The following is a 27,828-nucleotide window of genomic DNA, read 5'->3' on the forward strand; positions in this document are numbered from 1 at the left end:
CAACGCATTTAAATGAGCTTGTTTTGTTACAGGACATGGTGTCAGAGTTAAGTTTTTCTGCAGGACCTTTGCACTAATTCTTTTTGGAACGACCTGTCCTCCGTCAGAAATGTAGTTTTTGAATGATTTTATTATTAACCTTTTTCCACTGCAGCCATTGGGCCACCTGCACCAAATAACTCACCCATAGATAACTTACTACACCCACAGTTTCACATCCCACTGGTTTAGACTCAGACTACCTGACTAACTAGATGCCATGTCCTCGGCTGAAGTACAAAACCGCTTATCAGGAAAAATACTGAGGAAATATTGTTCAAATAGTTTAAAAAAATGTACTTTTGAGAAAATGTCTTACCTGATTGGATTGGTTTTGGCAGGTGTGTATTTTCTGTCATAGCATAGGACAATATTTTGTATTATCAACATCTGAAGTTCTAATCAGAACAGTATGCAAATTTGGCCCTGCATGTCCTGGATGTCCTTGAACAGAAGTGTTAGGTGAGACACATTCAGTCACAAGGTGTAACTTCACCATAACGTGTTACTAAAAACCAACATTTTTTTCTGTTTATGTACAATTTGGTGTGTGATTCAGAACTTGCTGATGTTGCGGTGCACTTGGAATCATATTTTGAGCACAATGTGCCCCACAAGGTTATTTGACATATCCTAGAATCGGTGTAAGAGTAATAATTGCCCCGCAAGGTTATTTGACATATCCTAGAATCGTTATCCATCATAGATCTAAACTCACAGGATTCATAGCTGTGACTGTGGTGGTCATTTTTCATGTACTTTACAGGAAGATTTCGTACGTTTTTACGTCACTGCCTGTCGTGTAAAAACATTAAGACCAAACGCAGCCTCTGCCCAGACCGTTGTCACCATGTTTGATTCATTTCCTCTCTTACTACTTTGTTTTTGTTTATATGACCTAAAAATGATTTATTTATTAAAGAAAAACTAATTTCAGAGGTTTTATGGTTTAACTAGTTGTCAGTACTGAGACTGCCCTGCCTCCCTTTATAACAAGCAGATTGAATTTATTATTTTAAGTCTGAATGAATGAATGAATGAATGCTCTGTGATCTACATTGGACTGGAGTCACGTCTTTGTCTGTACTTACGGTACGTGTCGTGAGGACCAATAAAACTCTGGGGGATGAAGGTTGGAACAGATTTAAACTGCAGATGCTCCCATTCAGTGCTGCTTGGTGTGTGTGTGTGTATGTGTGTGTGTGCGCACCCAAAGTCTGATTTCTACCTGCTGTATGCAGTTGTGCGTAGCTGGTTGGCACCAGCCTGTCACCACTGACCTGTTTTCTAACTGAAGAAACAAAATCCAGGTATTTGCACTGATGTCTATTTTTTTTTTTCCAAAGTCTGAGATGACAGCTGAGATTAGCGCCACCTTTTTCCGCACAATGAAAATGTTCTTGAAATGAAGTCACTTTGGTCGCACGAAATTCTGTCAAAGAAAACTTGGTGGCTCTCATCTTCCTTGGTTTCTTCTTCTTCTTCTCTTTTTTGTCTATAAGCCATAGGTTACTGTGTAGAAAGCTCAAAGATGAAGTCATCAGTGTCAGATAATCGTTTGTTTGCCATTTTTGAAGTGAACTTAATGATTTTATTTCATTCCTAAACTCCCTGTAAAACTCGTCTTTTGTTAGAACTATCCAGACAAACAGCCTGAATGGAATTAAATTGAATTATCCAACAGTTTGATGTATATAATCAAAACCCTCACATCATTAGTATCTCTTGGTTGTAAGGATTCACTTTTTATGTATTGTTTTTTTTCCTAAGCCTCAAGTAAAGTCAAATCAGCTCTGCATACAACATAGCGCCCTCTGCAGACCTTGCTTTATATGTAATATTATCAACACAGACCCACATGAAGCAGCTTAAAGCAATAATTGTGGCGTTCATGTTCCAGCCCCTCACACACACACACAACTTCCCTCTTTGTCTCAGCTGCTTTAAGAGGAAACCACTGATCCACCGGACTTCCCCAGAGCCGTGAACCAGAGCCACCAAACACTGAAAATCCTCAGCTCAGCTAATTCGTTGTCTTTAGATCGCCCTCTATCAGGAGACCTGTGGATTTTAAACGTGCACTACAGAATAAAAAATGTCTGCTCTTGAAGATATTGATTATTGTTACTTTGATTAATTGTGTAAATGTGCCTTTGTTCTCTAATAATGTTGACAATAAAAAAGTGGCTCGACTGTTAACGAGTGTCACAGTGACTTTGTGCTGATCCGACATCAGAACTGCAGTCATTCATTAGTGGCTATAAATGATGTGATATTAATATCATAAAAGTAATAATTCACTGGAAGTGTTTATATACAGTTAGCCTGCCCCCTGCCTGTGTTTCCCCATTTTTTTTTCTTTCTTCTGTTAAGTTTGGGTGGTTCTCTGTGGGGAAATGAACCAGTAGGTGGCAGAAGTACAACTTCTAGAATACAGAACTGTTGTGAAATAAAAAAAAAAAGGCATTTATATGGTCAAGTTTGCTGGATTATCGTAACCAAACCTCGGATGAGGCGGACATGTGAGTAATGTTGAAGTGTTTGTTTACAAAGTTAGAAGATTTAGGAACTAATGTGTGGAAACAAACTTTTCCATCCTGCTGTTGTTGACACATGACAAATTTGATATTTCTGTTGTTGTTATATAACTTTTGAAGGATGAGTGGCACCTCATTCACTCCTTTATAGGTGAAAAAATAAAAATCGTCACTTTCCACTCCTCTATATTTAGGTGAAAAAATAAAAATCGTCACTTTTTTGGCTGGAGGATTACTGCTCTGTGATTGGCTGGTTAGAGACAAACAGTGATTTTTTTTCCTTTTTTAACTACTGCTTATGCGCAAACTTAAGACAGTTGGATCTGTACCACACCTTTGTTCTCATGCTGTGTAAGAGCTGTTCCAGGTCCAGATTGCTACAGTGATGATGAAGCTGATCGAGATGAAGATGACGTAGAGGCCAAACAGGAGGCGGTCGATGACTTCGCCCATCATTCTCCACTCCTCTGAGGTGTTGCTGCTCTGGAAATGTTTGTCCACCTGCAGACGGATGGCCATGAGTTCTCCGCTCAGTCTCTTCAGTTCATCTAAGGCCAAGTCGACAGAGGCTTTGTCTGACGTGGTGTGGCTGCAGACGGTCTGAAGATCTCTGTTCGAGATCTTACTGATGCTGTCATTCATAGCATGGGCTGTCAAAAACAAACAAACAAACAACAATGATCATACCAGTAGTAGTAGTAGTAATAGTAATAATAATAATAATAATAATAATAATAATAACCTCTTGCAGATGGGTTGAAGAAGACTGTGACTCGGTTGCTCCTCTCGATCGGAGGAATGAAAACAACGATGGCTAAATATCGTAAGACCAGGACGCTGAGCCACTGAGGGACCTCACTGTACTGACTGCTGCTGAACTGGATGTGGGTGATGAGCACCGTCTCCAACAGGCTGACCACCATCAGTATGAGACTGATGGAGAAGAAAATATCTGCAGGAGACAGGAAAACGGTGAGAACGCAGGACGTTCGAGGATAAACTCCAAACCACGTCTCCTTCGTCCACGGAGGAAACAAAAAAGATGATGAAACAACAGGAGTAACAACAAAAACAACACTGACAAACTTTATAAGGTTTGTATCTGTTTCAGCTCTGAGATAGTTTTGAAAGTTAATGCTGTGTTTGCAGATTTTTTTTCCACAACTACCACAAAAACATTTAATGGAGTTAATGTCCAATATTAACTTTCTGTCAATATGAACACAATTCCGATATCAACCGATATTGACCTGGTAATATTTATTTATTTATCTGTACAAACCACTGTATGAGTTGCTGGTACCAGCCTTGTGAGTACAATCCCCTGATCATTAAAATAGATTAATTAAATGAGCTACAATGCTGCCATCTAGTGACTTTCACGTGAATATACGGCCGTTTATACCATTACAACATTCTTACAGATATTATGCTAGTATCGGCCTATAATATTGGTCGGCCGATATTATCGGACATGCTAAATTCCTTTTTTTTTCATGTGTTCATATCTACAAAATCCAATCCATTTGGAAAAAAAAAGTTAATAAAAATGGAATATTAGTAGCTCTGAAGTTAATAAAAATGGAATATTAGTAGCGCAAATATTGCAACAAAATCTAAACACGGTCCACGGAGCTGAACTTTGACTTTACACTGACGAGTCTTGACCCTGTTTGCTACACAAACTTGAACCTTAGAGCAACTGTAACTGTGTTCCTCACTGATTAGCGGCGTTTCCCCAGTGATGGGCAGCAGATCGTTAATGATGAGCAGGAAGACGGTGTAGCCCAGGATGAGGGTCATCTTGAAGGACGACCGGTCCACGCTCTGTGGAGGCAGCAGGAAGCTGAAGAGGTCGACGGTGATGAGGAAGCAGCTGGGGATCAGCAGGTTCATCACGTACAGCTGCGGTCGACGTCTTAAAATTATCTTTCGGAAAAACAAACAAACAAAAAAAAAAACGCAGGTATGGAATGTGCAGAGTTTAAATTTTGATTCAATGTTTATCTACAAAAAACAGATTTAATCCCATCATGTGACCAGTATTGTGATAATTCTGATGAAATAGCTTACAAAGTACTTGATTGCAGAATATTTGCCCTCGTCAAACTCTAGGGAGGAGTGAGACACACTGATGTGCACAAACTCCCACTCTCCGCTGCTGTGAAGAACCTCTGTGGACTCCTGCAGGATCTTCTCAGCTGTGGTGCCTTCAACCATCCTCACATCTGCAGCTGCAAGAAAAGAGCAGACCGGAGCTCAGGATTAGAGGTTTGGAGACAAAGGCGTCGACAGGCCGTGACAGAGGATCTTACCAAAGTGAAGGTATGGGCCAAAGGTCAAGGAGCAGTTCTGGATATCGAACGGAAAAGTGTAGATTTTCAGCTGGCAGGCGCTGACCACCCTCATGGGCTGGTCGTCATAGACACGGCCGGTGTTGAACAAGTAGGCGTACGGAGTTTTGGGAGATTGATCTTCCTCCATGCTGTACAGAATCAGAGAATTTTATCTCAAAGTAACTGATTTCTGTTTGTTTTTACTTCACGTCACATCATTTTGTTTTGTCATGTTTTTTTTTAAGCGTTCATTTCACTCACATCTCTAAAATATGGATGTCTGGGATCCAGAGATTTTCTCGAGGAACAGAGACTCGGTTGCTTCCACATTCCTTGTCGTCCCAGCTGAGACCCTCGATGTCCCACTGCTGCAGTCAACACAAGATCCTTGATTTTTATTCACTCTATTATGGTCTTTTCTTAACTTTCACTGATTTTTGTTTATTTGATTTTATTCTTGATTTAATTCTATTTTTTTTTAATTCTTTATATGCTCTATATGTCACCCTGTTTGTTTACAGGACTTCGGCCAAAAAAAAAAATCCCTTTATTCCTTCCACAATAGGAAAATTCAATGCGAGTTTTAAAAAAGTCCCTTTATTCCTTTCACAATAGGAAAATTCAATGCGAGTTTTTGCCACACGAGGGCGCCATTAGGTATGCGGTTCCTGTGCCTGTGTGTTGCCTGTTACATACGCTTCTGACTTTCTTAACCTTAACTTTTTCTAACACCTATTCTCCTTATTTATTACCAGTAAACTTTGTTTTTCTTTAACAATTCTTTCTTTCTTTATTACTAGTAAACTTTGTTTTTCTTTAACAATTCCCTTCAATTAATCAATACAATCATTAATCTCTGGTTCTGATTTAATACAAATCAGTCAGAGTTGTCCTTCTGTTGTCCTTCTTACCAGAACTTGCCAGATGACTGTAGTCAGCGTTTGGGACTTTTCATCCTGAAGACAAAACACGAGGCGTGTTAACGATGTTAACGATGCAGCACCGTTAAATTCACCGTCATCTGTGACTGATGGAACTGAGGTACAACGCACTCACCACGCCCACGATTCCCACCACGGTGATCATGATGGAGACGTTCAGTGGACGTGAAAAGTCCTGCACGGGACGGATGAGGTTTTTGGAGAAGAGTTCTTTGTCCAGGGCATCGAACAAGGCTGCGGGAGTCGGGCTGCTGCAGTTGAACGCTGAGCCCAGGTCTAACGGGAAGAACATTAAAAATCACATTGTGGAGGTGCAGGTGCACCGTCTGACGCAGGTGATATCGATCAGCTCGATTAACGATGCCTCTGTTTATATTAGTAGGAGCCGGGACCACAGGAGGAGAGCGATGGAAAGTCAACAGAACCTGCACCGCGATACTTGATATTTGATGAAAGACCGTGAAGTCAGAGCTGTTTGTGCTCGGTGTAGATGTTGAGATAAATAATAAAAAAAAAACAACTCAAAACCTTAATTTACAAACCAGTGACATCAGTGTGAAACAAAGCAGCCATTAAACAGTGACACTTGACACTTCAGTTCAATTCTAAATATAAATGTTATTATCGTTGGGATTATAATCCCATCATAATTTACAGAAAGCAGTTGATTTTGTTTAATTGGTTTTTTTTTTTACTTATTCCACCTCAGTTCATAGAGTCTGTTCCAAAGACGATGAAAATGTTTCAGTCCTTACCGTGAAGCGTCATGAAGCAGATGAAGATGAGCCTCAGTTCAACCATGGTGGTCTCAGGTTTGCCTTTTTTTTCTTTTAATTATTTCAAATGTTTTCTTATAAGAGAAGAAGTTCTGTTCTGTCTTCCCTGTCTTTGAGAAAGTGATGAAACCAGATGAAAGATGAAATTTAAAACCTCCTCCCGGTGAATAATATTGACTTTACGGGTTATTTCTTATTGCTTGCAGAGAAACTCATCTGAACTGGATAAACTTGACTGGATTGTCTGCTTCATCACGGCTGGATCCTCAACAGGTGCATTATTTAATCCCTGACTGTAACTGCAGGAGGTGAGGTTGTTAAAAAAGTATATGTATACAGTATATATATACTGTATATAATATATGTATTTAAAAATCTGTTTTATTGTTTTGAAATTTTTATTTTCAGGCTGTTTACAAAGACAGATTATCAGGACACAAAACATATATTTTATTTTCAGACTGTTTACAAAATAGAGACAGATTATCAGGACACAAAACATATTGTAGTTGTTATACATAAAAAGACAAACTCACTGTACGACGATGATGAAAAATAATGTGTAATTATAGAAACTTTCTTGTTTTGCCCCTGAATGAAATGACATCATTTGATTCCTTGTTCAGGTCTGGCTGATCCAGATGCACCACATGGAGATGATGACCATGGCGTAGCAGGATATGAGCAGCAGGTAGATGCGGAAGAGCAGGAAGTCCAGGACGTACCCCACGTGGCACCACTGGTTCTGCAGCTCGCTCTCCTTCTGCAGCGAGGTGAGGTGAGCGCGGAGGTCACCCAGGTACTGACAGATCTGGTGTAGATCAGTCACAGCTGCTGTTCACGGCACAGGAACATCAGAGAGACAGGAAGTCCAATTAGAGCCTTCGTTAACCACAGCTCTGTGGACAGGACCAACCATCTGCTGTGACCAGGTCAGGGTTTGTTTTTTAGTTAGAAAATTTAACGACTGATAATATTTTAACATGACCCACGTATTTTATATCAGTTACATGTTAATGTGAGCAGAAAAGGTTAAACCTGAAAATAAACACCAAACACACCAAATACAAAAACTAGTAATAATAAAAAACTAAAAGTTAAAATAGTCAAGTGCATATAGAAAAATATAGAAATCGATGAGAGAAGAAAAAAAATAAATGATAACTAGTGATTAACAAAGAAAACAAATGTGAGAATTTAATGTTCATCTGACCATACATTTAATTCAGCCACACATTCTCTCAGAAATTGACATAAATTAGCCCAGAAATGTTCTTGTCTATAAATCTATTATAATTTATTATGTCTATAAACTCAAAATGTTTAATAAATATTCAATAAACCCTATCAGAGAAATGTCAGTTTTCTACCAGTTGGAGAAGTTGTTTAGATGTTTGACCTGACGCTAACATTAAATCACCATGAAGTCACGTGTCTGTGTAAAGGTGTTGAAATACCTCCACTGTTGTTGGGCTGCTGGACAGCACTCAGGTCAGCTGGTTGGATGAGGTCAGCTGGTTGGATGATCACTGGTCCTGAGCTGCAGTTTGAACTCTCAGGTTCCTCTGTCTTTATTGAAGAAGGCTTCTCATCCTCTGGCCAACGGTAGCAGATGAGGTTGGCAATGTGTTTGAGAATGAGCACCCTGACCCAGTGTGGGACCTCCTGATACTTCATGGAGCTGTGGTGGAGGACGTTGGTGATGATGACTGTCTCCAGGAGACTGATGACCATGAGCGCCAGGCAAACGGAGAAATAGATACCTGAAGCCAAACCAGGGAGGAAGAGGTGAGAGTTACAGACGTTTGTGTGATCCTAGAGTTAGAGCTGATAGAACATGTCACCAGCTCCGACCTATGATGGGCGTGCCGTTGGCGGTGCTGGGCAGCAGGTCGTTCATGATGAGCAGGAAGACGGTGTAGCCCAAAATGAGGGTCATTTTGAAGGAGGCGCGGTCGACGCTGTGTGGCGGCAGGTAGAAGGACAAGATGTCGATGAGCATGAGGAAGGAGCTGGGGATGAGCAGGTTGACCACGTAGAGAACTGGACGTCGTCTGATGACCACCTGGTGGACAGGGAGGTGTTCCGAGTTAATGGGATTTAATTCAGCAGGTTCGTGTCAATCGTTTTTTTCTTAGATTTAATTTTTCCAGCAGGTTCGTGTCAATCGTTTTTTTCTTTTTACCCAGAAAGTGATGATGTCCCACTCGTCAATCCCAAACTGGAGGATGGACGTCTCTCCCAGGATGTCCACCAGCTCCCACTCCCCACTGGCTTCCAGGTAACGCTTTGAGTTTCCTGACATCTCCGCAAAGGTCAGGGCCGGACTGACCCTGACGTCCTTGACTGTATCCAGAAAAATCAGACATTTATATGAAGCGACTGAACAAAGACGTTTAACACGAGTGTGTGCCCTCGCCTACGGCTGTACTGATGTGACAGTGTGCATTTGTGAAGCAGGATCTTCTCACTCGTGTGCATGTATGAGCCGAAGGTAAAGGTGCAGTTCTGCACGTCAAATGGAAAACTGAAGATTTCCAGGTTGCAGGCGGAGACGAGCCGCAGCATCCTGTCCCAACGGATGTGGCCCGTGTGGTTGACGTAGACGTAAGGACAAGCCTGGGAGACGTCATCATCCACACTGGAGGGGTTAAAGGTCAGTAAGTCTGAATGACGTAAAAGGTGGTCTGTACTTTTAAAGTCTAATCTGGTCCAAAAAATGTGAATTTTCTTTCAGGAACAAATTCTGCCGTCTGACAAGTTACCGAGTTAAAATGGAGAGTCTGATTGTTTCACACACACCACACTGCATGTGTACTTACAACTCATACACAATAATGTCAGGGGACCAGAGGTTCTTCACAGGGAGGGAAATCTTGGTGAGACCGTCGCACTCTTCAGGGTCCCACATCAAGAACTCGTGGTGCCAGTACTGTTGGAAATGCAGATCAATAAGAATATCTACAAACCTGTACGTCCAGTATGCAGTACCTGTGTATAATTCTATGTTACTCACCAGTCTGAGCCACAGAAAAGTAGTCAGAATCTGGGTCTTCTCATTCTGCCATGACAACAACACAACAGAAGGTTCTGAAAAAAGCCATCACACTAAGACAAAAGTTAAACATCAATCAATCTAAATATACATCTAGAGTAAGCCATCAAACTAAGACAAAAGTTAATCAATCAATCTAAATATACATCTAGAGTTAGAGTTTTCTGACAGCTGTGATGTCCTCACCACTCCCAGGACAGCATACAGGGTGAAGGAGATGTTGGTGATGGTGGGATTACTGAGGTTCACTGCCGGTCTGAATGGTTGCATGTCAAAAACGGCCTGCATGGACTCGTGGGTCGGGCCGCTGTGACCCTCTTTACAGGACAGTTTACTGAAACAAACAGAGGCTGAGAGGAGGAGGCGCCACCGGTTACTCAGACGTACTACGCCAATAAATTAGGCAATATAGTCACCTAGTTTAAAACATCAAATATTCTTTGACAAAAAAAAACCCCAGCTTTTGAGAGTAACATGTACATTTCGACATAAGGAAGCTCACAGATACAAGACTTATACCATATAAAGATTAGCACTGTTTACGTTTCCTTCAAAACTCTGGTGTCAACACCAGTGAACTGTGAAGCTCAATTAACTTCTTCGTATTAGACAGAAATAAAAATGACGGCTGAAGTAATCACAGTGATTTCCCTTCGTAGGAAATGATAAAACAGTCCATGTTACCTGACATCAGGAGCAGAGCTGAGACACACTGCTGGGTTGGACTCATGATGGACCTGCTGCGACGTCCACAACCTGTGACTTTGTTATGTTATAATGAGACGCAGCTCCTTCTGGCAGTGAATGCGCTGCATTGGTGTTGCTGTGTCTCTAATAAGAAGACGGAGCTGAAGCAGGAGGTTGTTGTTGAACACCTTCAATAACCACTGAGCCGTTGGTATTTTTCAACACCTGCGTCTGAGAGGCTGTTCCACTCTCTCCTGTGGATCCAGTGGCTTGTTTTTGGTTCTTCTAAATCTAAAGTCTCTTTTACTACAAAAAGGGGAATTTCAGTTTTTTTATGTTCTACGGTTTAGACCCTGTAATCAGTTTAGGTGGAATTACACTAATAATTGCATAGCAAAAAAAAAAAAAAATTTAAATCTAAAAATTTAAATCTATACCTAAGAACACCATCATTAGAAACCCAAAAGGCTTAAAGTGATTGTATACCTAAGAACACCATCATTAGAAACAGGATTATTTATCTAAAGGTAATTAAACTGTATTTACTGACACATGGTTTCAATGAAAAGATGAAAGACTTCATAAATACACACCTGATTGATTAATTAGTTTATTTATGTCATATTCTATATTAAAAATAGATGTTTTTCTACAATAAACAAAACCTATTGTTACAACACATTAATGACAACCTGTGAATCGCATGAAATGTCTAGTAATTTATTTAAAAATTGCTGATTGAAATATGTTTTTAATTAATTATTATTTTTAAAATTATGATTGAAAACACCACACAGTCTTAAACAAATCCACTCTGTATTTGCGACATATATCAGGTGATGCTGTTGGACTTCGCCCACAAAATGATGATGGTCATGAAGCTGACCAACAAGAAGCCGATGTAGAGGAGGAACAGCAGGCGGTCGATGACCAGCCCCACCTGGATCCACTCTTCTGAGCTCTGGCTCTGGTTCAGCGCCTTGTCCACGAGACGTCTGACAGTCTGGAGCTCCGTGCCCAGGACCTTCAGCTCCACCAGGGATCCGTCCGAACTCAGTGATCCTTCCTGCTCCGCACGAATGGACGGTTTCATTTCAACTGTGGAGGAGATACACTGACAGGTGAGATCAGCTCTCACTGAACTCCTAATGACCTCATCCATGGGTTTAGATCCTGTACTACCATCTGCTGCAGGATTGGAGATGACCGTGTCCTCCTGCCGACTGCTGGGCTTCAGAGGAAGTCGCACCAAAGGGCCCAGGATACGGAGAACCAACACTCTGATCCACCGAGGAAGTCGGGCGTAATGAACAGATCCACGCAGCAGGTTGGTGACAGCGATAGTCTCCAGGAGGCTGACCACCATGAGACCCAGGCACAGAGACAGGAACACGTCTGTCATCACAGGAACAGCAACAGTGAATGATTTTATCAGTTTGATTCCTGGTTTTCATCGTTCTTCCAAAAAGGTTTCCAGGATTTACATTGAACCTAAGTGAAGTTGCCTGCTGTTCTTATGCTCTGCTCTTCTAATAATTGTAATTATTACATTTCAATAAGATGATTCACTGGTTGATGGTTCACTGACTTATGAGGGGGATGGTGTTCCCAGTGATGGGCAGCATGTCGTTCATGTTGAGCATCAGGACGGTGTAGCCCAGGATGAGGGTCATCTTGAAGAGGGCTCTGTCCACGCTCTGTGGAGGCAGCAGGAAACTGAAGAGGTCGACGGTGACGAGGAAGCAGCTGGGGATCAGCATGTTCACCACGTACATGGTGGAACGGCGCCTCACTGAGATCTACAGCAGGTATGACAGGTATATAGATGAGTGTCAGTTTTTGCTGTTTTTATTTATGCATGACTGCCTGCAAATCCCTCAATCTACAAAAAGTCCCATTTTTCATATTTCTTTTCATTTAGAAACTAAAACTCGAAACATTTGTTTCATGGAAGATGTCGATTTTCTGAGTTTTTCCAGTTGTGTTCATAACAAATAGGTTAAATATCCATATTTTCAGTGTGTGTATAACAAATATGTTAAATATCCATATTTTCAGTGTGTGTTTTGAGTGTGTCCTCACATAGAAGCGTAGCTCCTCATACGTGGTGCCATTCTGTGTGCTCGGTAATTCAAACTTCTTCGCTGTGATGCCAATAAGTTCCCACTCACCCATGGTTGCGATCACTTCCTTAGACAGCTTATCTACGGTTTCTGCTGATATAGATAACTGAAGCTCGATTTCCGACTCTGAAAAGGACATTATAAAGTGACATAAACCTTTTAGAATAAGGAGCATATTAGTCATGTTTTTCTTTTCTTACTAAAGTAAAGGTAGGAGTTGAAGCTGAAAGTGCAGTTTTGTAAGTCAAAGGGAAACATGTAGATGTCCAGCTTGCAGGAGCTGATCACTCTGACAGGCTGTGCGTCCAAGATCCGGCCATCAGAATTAAGGTAGGAGTATGGTGCAGACGGAGCCGAGTTCTGGTCCATACTGCAGGGTGAGAAAGACGAAACACGTATCGAGGTTGGTAAAGTACCTTTCATATGTGTTGAACGGGAGAGAATGAACTCACAACTCATTGATGACCACATCAGGAACCCAGAGCAAAGTTCTGGGAACTGTGATCCAGGAGGAGCCACACTCTTCTGGATCCCAGCTGATGAACTCATTTTTCCAAGTCTGCAATGTGAACCCTTATTTTAGTGTTCCTAGGCAACAAAACTCAACACAATAGCACAGAATCAGAGGGTAGTAAATATTACTGTTGCACGGTATCATCCTGTACAATTCAAATTTATTCAAATATCAAATGAAATACTTACTAAAGTTTGCCAAATGAAGGTTTTGAGAATTTGAGCCTTTTCATCCTTAAAAAAAACAAAACAAAAGTCTCTTTAATTCAGCTGGAAATAGTTAAACTAAACAATCAACTTTGTTGTGTTTCTTATCTTTTTATAACAGGCGGCGTCTCCTACCACGCCTAAGATGCCAAACAGAATGAAGGAGATGTCGACGGTGGTCGGTGTAGATGAATTAATCACCGGTCGAATGGAATTCAGTTTGAAGACCGGCGTCAGAGCCTCCAGCAGAGCCAGCGTGTCGGGGCGAGAACAGTTCAGTGCAACGGAACTGCAACCAGCTACGGACGAGAGGACAGAGACGTGTACGTGCTGCTGTTGAAGGTCACAGTTTGTATTCAGTTTATAGTCAATATGAGATGATGACTGTAACTTAAATTACAGAGAATAATGTCAAAAAAATGTTGTTCTCTCTACTTTGCAGTTGAAAAACTAAAATGTAGTTCTTGGAAAAACACTGGGCGTAAACACCTACAAATGAATACAACAACTGCCAAATGGTATTTCTTAGTCAGAGCATGGGTGTGGTGATGTTCAAAATGCAGTATTATGTAGTAATCACGTAGTATTGAGAGATTGTCAGAGGGCAGCACTGACTAAAGTAATAATACTACAAAACACAGCTTTGTGTAAGTATCTGAACTAGTACTAGTAGTAGTATCTGTAAGTGAAGCTTGACTTACCATGCATGAGCAGAAAGGTGAGGATGAATAGAAGCTTAGACGACTTGACTTTCGGTGGGCAGCACTAAAAACATTTGGTCAAAAGTGCTGGTTAGTCTGTGTGGCCTCCAGGTTCTGAAAGCTGCCCTGAAAAGTTCCCTTTTAACCAAAAATATAAGTGAGCTCTGCTCTTATATTTCTATCAAAAAAAAAAAAAAAAAAAAAATCAAAAGTGTGATTTTAATTTGATTAGTGCTTTTTTTTCTTCCATTTTTTATAGTTAAATTTTGGAATTGGTTCTTTATATATAACATTGAGTTTGCTCTTTATACATATATTGGTAGAATAAATAAATAGATAAATATATTAGATGGCTAGATAGCTTCATAGCTAGCTAGCTACATAGTTAGCTTGCAAGCTATCTATATGTTTATCTAGCGAGCTAGCTTACTAGCTCGTTAGATAGACAAAGAAATAGATAGATAGCTAGATAGATCGATGGATAGAATTTTCAAATAAATTCCATTGAAAAAGTCAGAGGAAAATCCAAACAAGTTTATTCTTCAAACAGGGATTCCCTCCATTTCAGAATTCCACATTAAAACAGAAAAGGTTGAAATGGACTCCAGCTGTAGCCCTTAGCCTTTGCCATTGGTTAAATTATATATATATTATATAATGAACGTGTACATGATGTGTAGAATATACTGTCTTTACTACAGAAATGTTGCTTTAAGACAACGATTGACCAACACAGATACAAGGAAGACACTACCAGGACACTTTTTTGACATAAATGGATCCTTTCAAAAACAGAAACCAGCGTTTGCTAGTATGAGTTATACCACATGATGATGATAGTAATCACGCTGACTGTTATAAAGAAGATGTAGAGGCAGAAGAGCAGGCGGTCTATGATGAAACCCACCTGCATCCACTCCTCTGAACTTTGACTTCCACCAAAGTGCTGCTCCACATGCAGGCGCAGAGCCTGGAGGTCCTTGCTCAGACTCTTCAGCTCCTGCACGGCCTTCTCTTCCATTTCTGGACCCTGAATCTGTTCTGGAGTCTTCCCTTCAGCCGCAGGTTTTGCCTCTGCGGATCTTTGCTCCGGTTCTATTTTAAAAACCAGAAATCAAAAAGTCGGTTTAGAGAGTTTCCCTTCACTAGACATGCTTTAGTCATTCTGTGAACTCCAAAGTGACACCTGAGCTTTTAGGCTTGTAAGGCAGACAAACAAGTCTGCCTAGAATTTGGAAAATAAACACTTGGATCCAGTGAGGGAGAGAAGACACTTTGGCAGAGCCACACAGCAGGTTTGTGATGATGATCGTCTCCAGAAGACTGGCCACCATCAGAGCCAGGCACAGAGAGAAGAACACGTCTGTTATTGAAAAAAAAATTAAAAAAGAAGGAAAATCAGAGAAGGTAAAGTCTCAGTCTCAAGGTTTTACTGTTTGGCAGCTACGAAAATCTGTTTTCTCGCACATTAGAATTATCTAAATATAAAATACCCTCAGCCAAGTGTCAGTTTATGAAAATACTATTTTAACACTAATCTGACTTACAAACCCATATTTGTTTTGCAGGTACTCTTTCTAGGCCTGATGGTGTCATGTTTCCTAATATGGTCTGGGTTTTGGTCAAAGGAGAATGTTACATTGAAATAAATTGAATTTTTTTTTTCCAACAAACTTATGAGCGGTATCTTGTTCCCAGTGATGGGCAGCAGGTCGTTCATGATGAGCAGGAAGACGGTGTAGCCCAGGATGAGGGTCATCTTGAAGGAGGATCTGTCCACAGTATGAGGAGGCAGCAGGAAACTGAAGAGGTCGACTGTGATCAGGAAGCAGCTGGGGATCAGCAGGTTCACCACGTACAGAGTGGATCTGCGTCTCACTGAGATCTGTGGGACGATGAAGACACATTTATTAAGTTTTTGTCCATTTACTGATTTCACAGACAGTTCAAGTCAACATACATGGAATATCAGCTCGTCGATGTACATCATGTCATGCTGGTGTGCCCTGATCTTGTTGGTGGTGATGTCCAGCAGCTCCCACTCCCCCATGGTGGTCATGACATGCTTGGAGTGCTCTGTGATGTCTTCGGCACCTTTTGCCAAAAAAAGTTGAATATCTGACGCTGAGGAGGAGGAAAAAACAGCAGTGGATATACGTGAGTGTGAATTTAAAAAGGTGACCAGTTAAAAGTCACTTAAAGGTTACTTTTTTACAATTTTTCTTCTTTGCTGACCGCTGTCTGTTTCTCACCATAGTGGAGGTAGGAGTTAAAGGTCAGTGTGCAGTTCTGCACGTCAAAGGGGAAGTTATAAATATCAAGGTTACAGGAGCTGACAACTTTGGCCGGCTGAGCGTCACGAACTGTGCCATCGCTGTGTATGTAAATGTACGGAACATAAGGTGCTGTGTTTTCATCCATGCTGTGGACAAAGACAGAACAGAACAAAATGTTACCAACGGGGAGTTCAGTTTTAAGAACAGGCTGGAAATTTTCACAGAAAATATTATACTCACAACTCATTGATGACAATATCCGGCATCCAAAATTTATCTCTGGGCAGAGCAATTTTGTCGGTACCACACTGGTCTGGATCCCAGCTGATGAACTCATTCACCCACCACTGCAACAACAGCGTTGTTATGACTGCTATGACAACTATAACAGGGTGAGTCAAAAAGGTCAAAGCTATTTCTCTACAAATACTGAATTTAAGTCTAAATACTCTTGCAAGCAGAGTTTCCATCGATAATGTTTTTGTGGAATGTGGAGGATGTGTCTGGTACACGAAACGCCAGAAATAAACAAACCAGTTTTTCTGCCTTGTCCAGGAACTGAAATGGGGTTTCCCTGTAAAATTTTCTTTCTGTTTTTGAGAGGAGAAAGCTTTGCGGGTTTCTATTCAATATGCACTGAAACTGAAAAACAAAAACCTTCATCAATGCTGTTAGAGATGTAACTTAACAGGTTTTTACTTTTAATCTAACACCATTTCAAATGGTCTCTCTCTTATGGCTTTTTGATGTGGCCCTGTATTTCAACAAAATTACTAAAAAAAAAAGAAGCCCATTTTGAAGGTACATGAGTGATTTCAAGACTTACATAATTTATCCAAAGATAGGTGTTCAAGAGTTGAGCCTTTTCATCCTGGAAGACAGAAAACATGGTTGTAGAATGGATACTTCAGAGAACCTGCTGGGTGTATGTACGTCAACTGTACAAATGTCTTAACAAAGCCTGTGTCTTAGAGAGACTATACTTACTACGCCTAGAATTCCATACAAGGTGAATGAGGTGCTGATGTTGGTACAGGTCGACATGTTCATGACGGGCCGTATGGTGCTGAGGTTAAAGACCGGAGTCAGAGCATCCAGCAGGGATGTCTGGGTCGGCTCAGAGCAGTTCACCGTGAAGTCACTGCATTCAGCTGCTGTAAAAAGTCACAGGTTGTTCGCTTGTAATTTAACGAAACATGAACATGGCAAAGAATTTTATGGTCTTCAAATGTATGCAGAAGATAGAGATGTTAACAAACACTTACTGGACGTGAAAATCACAGCCAGGGTCAATGGAAATATAGGACGAAGCCACTGAAATCAACACAGACAAGAGCAGTTTTTTCAGAAGAGTAAAAATATGATACTGCAGTTTATACAGCTTTTATTTTGACAGGAGTAGTTCTTTACCTGCGCTGCCATGGTGAAAAGCGGGAAACAATTCTGTCCAAACTGAACTCAGTCTGAAGATATACATTTCGCAACTTGCAAATAACGTGGATAACAAGGCAGCTACTTTTCATCTGGGTGGTTTCATACAAAACAGAACAAACAAAACAGTTTGATCTTTGAAACCTCAGAGTGTGACTGGGAGATGGACGAGGACGGAGCCACAGCAGCATCGGTGTCACACCTGCTGGTCGGATGCAAATAGAATGGGGACGGCCAGTGAGACACAGGTGTCCTCTGGCGTGAGACAAACTACCTATTCGGTTAACTAAGTCTCAACCCAAGTAACTAGTCATCCGTTTGTTAGGCAACCTGTACACCTGTACAGCTACCTGCCTCGGAGCTAACCACCCTGTTGGACAGATAGAAATGTATGGACTTTGGGCTCAAGTGAGAAAGAATGACATCATAATGCATTTTGAATAATAATAATAATAAAAAAACATGAAACTGTAGCACGTGAAATGTATCTGGAACATTTAAGGTGTGAAACATGGAGCCAATGCAACGATGCAACATAAAATATAATTATACTTAGCAGCAGTATAACAGTAAGTATAACAATAATTTTAATTATTATCATATATCATAGGTAATATAGATATATAGATATAGATACATAAGATGAAATGCAATAGTACACATTAGTATCTAAAGACTAATAATAATAAAAAGTACAACAGCAGCTATAATAATGTAGTATTACCCTCAGAAACATGTGCCAAAAAGCTAAAAAAAAAAAAAAAATCCAAACACGCTTCTATTGGGTTTGAACATTTCAGCAAAACATAACATTAACGACATCTCAGTAGTGTTTTGTGAAATGTTGTGTTTTGACCTTCAGGGCCACCGTAGTTTCGAATCAACTGCTCCTAAAAAAAGAAGAAGGAAAAACAGCTGCACAGCCATAAAAAAAAAAAAAAAAGTAGGAGGAAATGAAACTTAAATCCTGTTTTCCTTTTCGGTTCCATTTCCCAGTTTTCCTTAAGTTTTGCTTCTTCTCCTTAGTATTTCATCAGTTTGCCGATAACAGTTTTCAATAATCAAAACTGAGAGAAAAGAAACTGAAAGAAAAACACACTTTATTTTGTTTTTCTGTTGTCAGTCGTTTATCTCTCCCACACCACACATTCTCATGCGTCATTATGACTGTGTTGGTTTCCAAATTACAACTGCACTGTTTTTTTTGTGATCAAATTTTTATTTTATATTTAGAGAAAATATAAAAACAGAAAGAATAAAGAGTATTACACATATGTGCCCATATTACAAAAATAAATAAAATATATATTTTTCATACAGACACCTTGATATGTATACATAGAAAATATGGAAATAATTAATAACTTAATTTCTCAGTCAGTATCACTGCTATCATCCATGATGTATAGTTAAGAATCAGTACATAACCTCTATTTCCGCCTCTTTTGCTCCGTGGACTCAAGGCTTCAAGCTTTCAAGTAAGACAGGTTTAAACACACCATGTCATGACTCAGCTCGGAAGGAACGTGTGACTATTTTTAACACACAATAACACATACATATTTGATATGTTTGTTTTTCTTTCTAGATTACTGCTTACCACCTACCAAAATGCACGTCCAACATGTCTGTCTGGCTGTTAGAACAGGTGATGTCATATCCCACCCTCATGTATTATAAAGGCCACTGACTGGAATTTATAACATGATTTGGTGTGATGCAAAATTTACCACGACACTCTGTGTCTTTCCAACATTTTAATACCTTCACACACTTCAGTGCAATGCCATTCATTTCATCATTAGGCAAAACAGCTTTACCTAATACATTTATGGTGGTAAATATTAAGATAGTTGCACAGGACAAGTAGGAATACAAGCAAGACAACGGTTGTGATAAATATTCCAAATATTAAATCTGAGAAAAAAAACCGAGGGTAACACATTATTGCAATTGCAAATAAGCATCAGCAGCTAATTAGAGCTGGAGAGCGTTATAAATAGCTTACTCTCTTGTACAGATGCCTGCCAAACATCCCTCACAGTGATCAGGCTCATGAGGACTCTTGACTTCAAGCTTCTCACGATTGAAGGTGCCTTGATCCAGTGATTCACCGTAACACTTGATTCTTATCTTTTTCACCAGATTCTTCATGAGGACGGCGATGTTCTGTGCATCTATATCTGGATCAACCATTGGGGCGCTGGTGCACCTCTTGCAGTTCTGGCGGAAGCGCCTCACTTTAACCTGGCCCTGCCCGTTCACCAGGGACATGTGAAAGATCACCATCACTCGGTTGGAAGGCCAGGCTCTGCGGCACCCGGTGCACTGGAACCTTTTAGGGACAAATGGCACTAATCAGTTAAAATGACAACAAATGGATCTGTATCTGGTTGTGCCTCTCTCCTGAGGAAAAAAAAAGGTTCATTATCACGTAGTTACGTGAGGCTGAGCCAATTTTTTTTTTCATAGTGTGGCAGCAATACACTTCCATACTCCTTCAAGTCAACACATTAAAAAAACCTTTCAGTTGCCACTTTGTTTAGAACTTTTTAAGACTATATAGACTGAGACTTTAATTTATTTACCTGCCTGTGCCCCCCATTTTGGAAACCCCTGTGCTTTAATTTAGCTATGTAATTGAGGGTCTAATTTTTCATAGATATATATACAGGATATATATAGGATAAAACCACTGACCTTGCACTTGTGCTCCTGATGTACCCCTTCCATCCCTGTTGTGGCTGTTCGGATATAATAGAGTTGTCAAATTCCAGATTCCAGTTGTCACCATGCAAAAGTCCATTGGCTTCTCCCTGGAAGATACGACTCCAGTCCGGCAGTGACAACATTCTCTCAGTTTCTTAACGCACGACTCAGCTGATGTCTCCACTAAAGATGCAGCTCGGGTTTGTGACGCATCACTCCGGTTCAACAGGCCTTTATTGACTGGGAAGGGAAACTGAAACTTAAATTTCGGTTTCCTTAGGTTTCTTATTACCATAGAGACCAAATATTGTCATCTTGGCATATCCCAAGTAACCCGATGATTCACAACACATTCTGGAAAGATGTGAAGCGTTTAAGGGCATTGCAAATATTGCACATGAGCAAAATTGAATTTAGAACATGAACACAGCAATTAAAACAGCACACGAGAAATATACGTTTTGAAGTAAAATGCTTCATTTTGGACTAAATAATATTTCAAATGTTGAATTGTACTTAAATGTTAAACATTTAATTTAACTAATCTCACAGACGCAGTGAAGAGTAATTCGTTTTCCGTTTCGATCGAGCGGTAGTGGCACCTGCTGGATGAACTACGGTACTACAGGGGTTTGGGGGAACTTAGGTTGTACAGTAACATTGATTACGGGCACCTTATCTTCTTTCAGTTACCGAAATGTACGAATTAAATTTGACAAATGTTTGGTTGAATTGTAGAAGGCACATTATATATAATGTTTCTGTGATCACCGGTAGATGTTTAGTAAAAAGGTGAAAAATTAATCATGCTTTTGAAGGTCAACAAAACAAAAACAAACAAACAAACAAAAAGACAGCAGGGATGTGGTGAAAAAGACAAAGTTCTGCTCATACAGAATGGATATGCAGGTAGCACGGAATTTGGATCAACACAGTAGTGGAAATACCCGTGATCTGCTGACAGAAGCAGATCTCGGGTATTTCAAAATTTAAAATTATGGCTGTGGTAAAGCAAGGTCCAATACTTCTGAACATCTATGGCCAACAGTCAGGTAATTTTATTATATTCCAAAGTCCCAATTTATAAAATGGCTAACACACCAGAGTGTAAATAGCGTAGTAGCGAAAATACACCGGCGTCACTTTTGCAACGTGGCTATGATTTTTAAAGGGCGCAGCCGTACACTAGATAGTTCATAAATATCGAATATATATAGAAAAGTCACTTAAAATGTCACAACGAAAGACCGTTATTCATTATGCTCTTATTTTGAAACAGGAAACTGACGGTTTGTCGCTATGGTAACGTTTCAGCTAACGTTAGCCTCTTAGCTTCGGTGTACCTGTATCTCTCGCGTTATACCTCATAGTGTTTATCAATTTATTATCAATGGAAGGCTCCGATTCATACCTCATACGACCTAATTACCAGCACAAGTGAGTCGGCCATATTGTTTATTGTCGACTGTAAAGTCAAAGTTAGCTTTTAGCCAGTGTTGTGTTTACTGATAACGACATGTTTATTAATACAGTCAGCGCAGTTGCGTTTCTTCTAAAAAAGTAACCAGCAAAACTGTCGATAGGAATCACGTGTACTGGAAAGACTGTGACTGTGAAACTTATTTGGACGAGAAAATTGAGCAGTGATGTTTTTGTTGTCTCCGTGTTCCTAATGTCCTCACTGAATTTACCAAGTTGAATTTATCAAGTTCTCACTGAATTTATCCAGTTAGTTCTCATTAGTTCAGTCACTGGTTCTCCCTCTATTGTCTATTACCTTTATATGATTTATTAAAAAGACTCAGAGTGGATGTCAATTGTTGACAAACTGCTGTGATTTCACATTTCTGTCCTTCTTTGTTGCTGCCTGCTGAATCTTGCAGATTTAAACCAGCCGTTGTGAAGGAGTGCATTCGTGAAATAGTGAGAGAGCGATTGTCTGGTGTGCAGTACGACCCCGAGCAGGTCTCAGAGTTGTCCCGTTCTCTGGCAGATTGCATTAAGGACAAAGTAAAGAGTGAGTGATTTGATTTTGCTTTAACATGTCATTCTGGGACTCTGTTGCTCTCTGATGTCAACTCTGTCACACTGAAGTGACTGATGACTGATGGGACTTCCTGTACTTCTCTGTTTCTGAGTGCTCACATAGGAGGAAACTGTGCATTATGGATTGAGGAAAGCAAAAAAATCACTATCAGTATGTTCTGTTTCATCTAAAAACAAGCATAACAATGAATGAAATGAAGTTGGTTTTTGAATGTTATATTCTAAAAAAAGAGTCCTGGGTTCGATTCCCAAAGACTTGCCTGTTAACACCATACAGTATATGCTGTGAACGAAAAGAATTTCCCAAATATGAGATCAAAAAAGTTCTAATTATTATTATTATATATTTTATTCAACTAAATTTTCACTCTCTTTGTGGTCAGACACATTATATTTTTATATAACATTATATTTATATTTAATATAAATTCTGGGCTGCTCATATTTTTTAATGGTAGAACAGAAACATTCAAACCTTAAGACTGATATAATTTACATTACATTTCAGGACAACAGACATCCACATAACATTTTTTCATATTCATATTTTCATTCTTTCTGATACCTAAAGCTTCTTTTGTCACAGCGAAAGCCTGTCCTACATTCAAATGCCTCCTATATAGAAAAGTAATTACACGTGTTCCAAAAAGTGGCATTTTTCTTTGTGTCTGTCCTCTTTGTGGCAGCATAATTTAGTCTTTGATTATTGAGAAGAAAAATCACATCCTGTGCGTGGGACCTGTCACACTGTTGTGCATCGGCTTATTTCTCTTTTCAACAGGTGCTGGATTTGACAGATATAAGCTTGTTGTGCAGGTGGTGATAGGAGAACAGCGGGGGCAGGGAGTCAAGTGAGTGTACTGTACCATAAATAAAGTCCGTTATACGGCAGCGTACTGTTCTCTGAGTATGAATTTTATTAAATGTGATGTAAAAAGTGTGACCTTTTTGACCTTTCCCACCTTGGATTTCCAGAATGTCATCCAGGTGTTTCTGGGATGCAGACACCGACAACTATGCGGAAGATTTATTCATGAATGTAAGTGTTTTCTTTTTTGTAGTGTGGGAATAGGAGGGAAGGCAGTTTTTTCTTTCTTTATTTTTCATCTCTGTGTTTTACCTCACAGGACAGCTTGTTTTGCCTGGCGGCAGTTTTTGGAAGCTATTACTACTGAAGATGAGAGGATGGATAACAGATGTCTCAGGTGAAAAGCAGTGAGGTGAACATCTGCTACCAGTAATGTACTGTGAATGTAACATTTTTGTTTGTTTGGAAATCAAAACACCTGCTGCATCACTGCAGTGGTGATGGACACCTGTGCTTGAAGCTGCTCTGCAGTAAATGGACACGGACTCTTCGGGGACCTCCTCATTTTCCCCAAGCTTATTCTTTTAATGGCAGTGAATTTATTTGTCCTAATGTAGAAAAAAAAAATATTGTGAATTTAAATAACCACAAACGACTCAATAGGTAAATAAATTGTAAATTTAAATAACCACAAACGACTCAATAATTTGTAACATATTTGTTATAAATAACCGAACGATGTACTTACTTTTGGCGATATGCACCGCCAGCTACAGTGACCAATGAAAAACATAAAAATAAAAAACAAGATTTTCAATTAACAGGCAAGGGAACATAAGTTAAACTTTATTTTATAGATTATGTTCTTTTATTTGAAGAGAAGGGAAGTTAAACCTTATTTTATAGATTATGTTCTTTTATTTGACCAAAGTGGTTCACAAGTGCATATAGTACATAAAGGAGTACTTATCATAAAACTATATTAGGGAAGACATCATTTTCATTTGTCATTTTGAGCTTTCACACCACACGTGTGCTTTGGTTTGGTTTATAAATATCGAATATATATAGAAAAGTCACTTAAAATGTCACAACGAAAGACCGTTATTCATTATGCTCTTATTTTGAAACATGTATATGTATATGTAGTATTAGAGTGACTAAAAATACTTACTATATGTGCACAAAGTATGCACTACTTCAACAGGTTCTCATCATTACTTCTGGTGCTGTCAAGTTGGCCAGTTGTATTTGTGTGATGGCAGTGACTCATTTTTATTTATTTATTTTTAAATATTGGTCATTTTCCACTCATCTCTTCCAAAGCATCTCTTTCTGGGAAAACTAGATGTCTTTCAAAGTATAAAGAGTAATGAGACAGAAGTGAGTAACTGAGGGATCACGCCCACCTGAAGTAATTAGTTCAATGACTCACACGCTCATTGCATAAACATGCCTTAATGGGATTCATTGGATTTAATGCTTTGAAATGTACGAACCAGTTGTGATTGATATGTTAGTAGCTTTCATATATCAGTGACATCAATAGGAATGACACTCACATGATGTTTTCACTCACCCAACTCATTCACATATATCAGTTTCAAGTTTGACTGAGAGAGTTAGGTTCTAACTCTCTAACACAATTTTGAATGAAATATTATGATCTTTGATTTTCAATTTACTCACAATTTACCTACTCAGTGTGAAGCCTAGGCTTGTTTAGTTGAACACAACCATAATGCATATGTATACTGGCAGGAATTGAAGAAAGACAATTGAAGATCCTCTTCAACTGTCTAATTTTGTTTTGTTTTTATAGCCATCTTCTGCCACCTAGTGGAAGAGTTTTGAGTGTTTGTTGCATTGGTAAAATAAGACGTTATTTGCAGTAATACTACTAATAAGAATTTTTTAAATATTCACTTTTCAGAACTTCTGAAAAGTCATAGAAACATAGTAAAAAAAGCTTCATCAGAGTAAAACTGATAGTAGTCTTCAGAAGATTTAAGTTAAATTGGATAATTTGTTGTTTCAAGATGTGAAAAGTTACATTTGTCTAGTGGGCTTAGACCTTTTTTATATTCCGATTCAAGTTTTACTTCTTGAACCACAAAGCTTTGTTTTTAAATTTTTATTGGAGCTGAATTGTCGCCCTAACCTACAATACCGTGTGTTTAGTGTAATAGTAGCTGTGCATCATCGGGCAGGAAAGAGGCTGTTTACCGTCCGCTCCAGTGGGACCACATGCTATAGGGTAGCGTCTTATCTCGAACATGGATTTGTCACATCTAACAAACATGAAACCATATATACAGCAACTCAGTGCAACAACATTGTCACTATGGCAACTGTCACCGGGGAATAGAAAAGGCTGCTGGACGCTGTTCATGTTTTCACAGCTTTGCTATTGACCAACAGTAACAGAAATGAGCAGTTACTACTTTAAGGTTTAAATGCAGGCACCTGTGCAAACACAGCCAATACCATCATCATTTCAGAGGGATGTAGATTCATATCACTTGTCATCTAGTTAAGCTTTCCTTCTCTCTCACAGGCTTACACAGCAACTGGAAGTCCTGCGAATCCTTCAAACAACCTGGATTATACTCAGCCGTGTCCTTTCTACTGTCTGCAGTCCTACAGTACAGGCTAAAGTAGACGTGGGCAAGCTACGACCCGTGGGCCAGATGCGGCCCGCTTGGCTTTCTGATCTGTTCCACCACTCAGTGGTACAACGTATAGTAAAGTCTGGTTTAAATCCCTGTTGTAAGGATTGCAATTTCAGTTAATGCCACTAGATGGCGGCAGACAAAACGATGTGCCAAATTAATCTTTGGCTAGGTCAGTCAAGCCAGTCAAAATTTAAAACTAATTTTGATTGGTGAGCTAAAGGATGTATTGTGATGGTCTGTGTTACAACTAGTACTGTATGTTTCATATCAGTTCTTTCTGGACGACATTGAATTGCATGGGCTTTTAGTTCTCTACTATAAAATGTTCTGTCATTTTGTTTTTTCTTTTTGAACTGTGAACTTTCTGAGTCTTGAACTCAGTACATCACTAACATGTCCATATGTCTTTCCCTTGTGTTCAAATATAAAATAAACTAAGAGATGTAGACCTTGTGGCGTAGTGTGATCCAACACAGTATTGACTCCTCACCTGCAGCTGCACGTGAAGCACAGTCAGAGTTCAGCTCTTTACCTGTTTGACACCATACGTCCTTAAACGGCTGCTCTCTATTCCACATATGTCCATTGACTGACTCCCCTGAGGCTCTTTGTAGTGATTACATACAGGTACATTGATTTTTCAGAGAAATCTCTCGGGCTAAAATTGTTTTCCGGTTTAAAGCCAATGGAATTACTCAGACACCTGTCATTCAAAACATAATCCATAGCTGCTGTGGCTGTAGAGAGAGAGAGAGGGAGAGCAATTCCCTTTACAGTCTAACTATGGGGGGAAAATGTGAGGCTGAGTGATGTTGAAGGGGCCATTACTGCAGGCACCATGACTAAATACATTTAATGGTTGAGATGCTCAGAAATAAACCACACGATGACTTTCATGGTCTTTATGAATCAGTGATTTGTTTCAACTTTCATTCCTTCTGTGCACATTCGTGGCCACATTACTCTCCCAGGACCCAGTCATGGTCCTGTGTTCTAATTGACTCTGACAGATTGAACATCAGCACGTCACACATCACTATCCCTTTAATCATTACACTTGATGTTGGAGTGCTTTTTAATTTGAGCCTTTTGTGGTTTCAGTGTGTGTATGAGGACGTGCCGTCTTTACTGTCTTTTACACTGAATTCTGCTTCAGTGGTGATTTTATGCACCACCTCCCCATAGTAGGATTATTAAAGATTTAAATATACATGCTATTCATGAACAGGACAGTCTTCAGGACAGCGTTAAGGTTTTCATGTTATGGTCTTGCTGTCACAGCAGTACCTACTTTGGAGGATTTGCATTTCATAAAGGTTATTCATCAAAGCAGGAGCAGCAGGGAATGTCACCAACTTCCCCACATACAGTATGTCTATATCCACACACACACACACACATATATATATATATACATATGTCATCTTCGCCTTGAGCAGTGCAGGCATCTGACGGTTCCATCATTACAAGATATTATGGATATTATACAATGTCTCGGCCGAAGATAATTTGATAATTTTTCTCAGATGTAATGCAGTAATTTGCTGCAAATGCATCGCCACTGGTTACATGTTTGTTTCCCAAAATACAAATTTCTAAGCCTATTATTATTGTAATTTTCATATGGATTAACAAGAAAAAAATCTTTAGGTTGTTTTGCGCCACATTGAAATTGAATTATTTTATTACAGTAACGAGGGAAAAAATATAAATATATAATTCTATTAATCATGTGTACAAATGCGCTTAATCCAGCCTAAAAATACAACATGTAATCAGTTTCGTTACAACAAATGCAGGTTATGGATATATATATATATACATATATATATATATATGACCTACATGCAATGACAATCGAAGAAAACAAATGGTTTAGAGTTGGCCGCCTGGGAACATGCGTCATTATAATCCTTTAAGAGCTTTTTAAAGCTGCTTTTTCTGTAGGGGCCACAGTGATGTGACGAA

At 39.5% G+C, this 27,828-nt stretch overlaps 4 protein-coding genes, 3 long non-coding RNA genes and 1 pseudogene across 12 annotated transcripts; 4 read left to right on the forward strand and 4 right to left on the reverse strand.

Annotated features, from left to right (window-relative positions):
• Positions 1-6: 6 nt before the first annotated feature.
• LOC107989781 (uncharacterized) lies at positions 7-1,178 on the forward strand. Its single transcript, XR_001761280.1, has 2 exons — positions 7-657; positions 709-1,178. It is a non-coding gene; the product is annotated as an uncharacterized LOC107989781 (long non-coding RNA).
• A 1,580-nt stretch (positions 1,179-2,758) lies between these two features.
• On the reverse strand, positions 2,759-6,659 carry LOC103394206 (5-hydroxytryptamine receptor 3A-like). Its single transcript, XM_017031218.2, has 8 exons — positions 5,969-6,659; positions 5,824-5,868; positions 5,174-5,280; positions 4,892-5,061; positions 4,650-4,810; positions 4,298-4,505; positions 3,319-3,528; positions 2,759-3,226 (listed from the first exon to the last, which is right to left on the reverse strand). The coding sequence occupies exons 1-8, from the start codon at positions 6,143-6,145 to the stop codon at positions 2,919-2,921; spliced, it is 1,386 nt and encodes a 461-aa protein (XP_016886707.1). The 5' UTR covers positions 6,146-6,659; the 3' UTR covers positions 2,759-2,918.
• Positions 6,660-7,188: 529 nt separating this feature from the next.
• On the reverse strand, positions 7,189-10,414 carry LOC103394303 (5-hydroxytryptamine receptor 3A-like; annotated as a pseudogene).
• Positions 10,415-10,833: 419 nt separating this feature from the next.
• LOC103394235 (5-hydroxytryptamine receptor 3C-like) lies at positions 10,834-19,213 on the reverse strand. 4 transcript variants are annotated; one of them, XM_025065459.1, is made up of 21 exons: positions 18,479-19,213; positions 17,767-17,824; positions 17,602-17,654; positions 17,457-17,505; positions 17,179-17,345; positions 17,018-17,062; positions 16,432-16,538; positions 16,168-16,337; positions 15,876-16,039; positions 15,590-15,800; positions 15,102-15,278; positions 14,823-15,010; positions 13,916-13,979; positions 13,350-13,513; positions 13,197-13,241; positions 12,947-13,053; positions 12,695-12,864; positions 12,454-12,620; positions 11,960-12,170; positions 11,554-11,766; positions 10,834-11,469 (listed from the first exon to the last, which is right to left on the reverse strand). In XM_025065459.1, exons 3-21 carry the CDS (start codon positions 17,611-17,613, stop codon positions 11,204-11,206), a joined length of 2,697 nt encoding a protein of 898 aa, XP_024921227.1. In that variant the 5' UTR covers positions 17,614-17,654; positions 17,767-17,824; positions 18,479-19,213; the 3' UTR covers positions 10,834-11,203. The 4 variants fall into 4 exon arrangements, with proteins under 4 accessions (XP_024921227.1, XP_024921220.1, XP_024921223.1 ...); XM_025065452.1 differs by having other exon boundaries at positions 17,602-17,992; XM_025065455.1 differs by lacking the exon at positions 17,767-17,824 and having other exon boundaries at positions 17,602-17,714; positions 17,825-19,213.
• LOC112488604 (uncharacterized) lies at positions 12,046-15,738 on the forward strand. Its single transcript, XR_003052841.1, has 3 exons — positions 12,046-12,179; positions 13,336-13,732; positions 15,614-15,738. It is a non-coding gene; the product is annotated as an uncharacterized LOC112488604 (long non-coding RNA).
• Positions 15,933-16,749, forward strand: LOC112488605 (uncharacterized). The gene is made up of 2 exons (XR_003052842.1): positions 15,933-16,072; positions 16,173-16,749. It is a non-coding gene; the product is annotated as an uncharacterized LOC112488605 (long non-coding RNA).
• A 151-nt stretch (positions 19,214-19,364) lies between the features above and the next one.
• Positions 19,365-20,550, reverse strand: LOC103394244 (receptor-transporting protein 3-like). Its single transcript, XM_008331475.3, has 2 exons — positions 20,323-20,550; positions 19,365-19,957 (listed from the first exon to the last, which is right to left on the reverse strand). The coding sequence occupies exons 1-2, from the start codon at positions 20,472-20,474 to the stop codon at positions 19,627-19,629; spliced, it is 483 nt and encodes a 160-aa protein (XP_008329697.1). The 5' UTR covers positions 20,475-20,550; the 3' UTR covers positions 19,365-19,626.
• Positions 20,551-21,486: 936 nt separating this feature from the next.
• dynlt2b (dynein light chain Tctex-type 2B) lies at positions 21,487-26,445 on the forward strand. 3 transcript variants are annotated; one of them, XM_008331506.3, is made up of 6 exons: positions 21,487-21,768; positions 22,215-22,348; positions 23,159-23,228; positions 23,353-23,416; positions 23,505-23,582; positions 23,681-23,828. In XM_008331506.3, the coding sequence occupies exons 1-5, from the start codon at positions 21,722-21,724 to the stop codon at positions 23,550-23,552; spliced, it is 363 nt and encodes a 120-aa protein (XP_008329728.1). In that variant the 5' UTR covers positions 21,487-21,721; the 3' UTR covers positions 23,553-23,582; positions 23,681-23,828. The 3 variants fall into 3 exon arrangements, with proteins under 3 accessions (XP_008329728.1, XP_008329712.1, XP_008329719.1); XM_008331490.3 differs by lacking the exon at positions 23,681-23,828 and adding an exon at positions 25,743-26,445 and having other exon boundaries at positions 21,488-21,768; positions 23,505-23,597; XM_008331497.3 differs by lacking the exon at positions 23,681-23,828 and adding an exon at positions 25,743-26,445 and having other exon boundaries at positions 21,488-21,768.
• The last annotated feature ends 1,383 nt before the right edge of the window (positions 26,446-27,828 follow it).

This window comes from Cynoglossus semilaevis, chromosome 2 (assembly GCF_000523025.1).
Source record: "Cynoglossus semilaevis isolate Cse_v1.0 chromosome 2, Cse_v1.0, whole genome shotgun sequence".
In the NCBI taxonomy this organism is placed as follows: Eukaryota; Metazoa; Chordata; class Actinopteri; order Pleuronectiformes; family Cynoglossidae; genus Cynoglossus; species Cynoglossus semilaevis.

Bases quoted from the DNA above. Each gene is read 5' to 3' on its own strand.
- LOC103394206 (XM_017031218.2), bottom strand. From the start codon at position 6,145: ATGTTCTTCCCGTTAGACCTGGGCTCAGCGTTCAACTGCAGCAGCCCG. The intron at 3,529-4,297 runs GTGAGGAACACA...TGTCTCCTGCAG, and splicing joins TGGGGAAACGCCGCTAATCA to ATATTTTCTTCTCCATCAGT. The intron at 3,227-3,318 runs GTTATTATTATT...TGTTTTTGACAG, and splicing joins CTTCAACCCATCTGCAAGAG to CCCATGCTATGAATGACAGC.
- LOC103394235 (XM_025065459.1), bottom strand. The intron at 17,063-17,178 runs GTAAGTATAGTC...TCTGTCTTCCAG, and splicing joins TGTATGGAATTCTAGGCGTA to GATGAAAAGGCTCAACTCTT. The intron at 11,470-11,553 runs GTAGTACAGGAT...TCTCCTCCACAG, and splicing joins CTCCAATCCTGCAGCAGATG to TTGAAATGAAACCGTCCATT.
- LOC103394244 (XM_008331475.3), bottom strand. From the start codon at position 20,474: ATGTTGTCACTGCCGGACTGGAGTCGTATCTTCCAGGGAGAAGCCAAT. The intron at 19,958-20,322 runs GTCAGTGGTTTT...TGTCCCTAAAAG, and splicing joins ATCAGGAGCACAAGTGCAAG to GTTCCAGTGCACCGGGTGCC.
- dynlt2b (XM_008331506.3), top strand. From the start codon at position 21,722: ATGGAAGGCTCCGATTCATACCTCATACGACCTAATTACCAGCACAA. The intron at 22,349-23,158 runs GTGAGTGATTTG...TCTTTTCAACAG, and splicing joins CATTAAGGACAAAGTAAAGA to GTGCTGGATTTGACAGATAT. The intron at 23,417-23,504 runs GTAAGTGTTTTC...TTTACCTCACAG, and splicing joins CGGAAGATTTATTCATGAAT to GACAGCTTGTTTTGCCTGGC.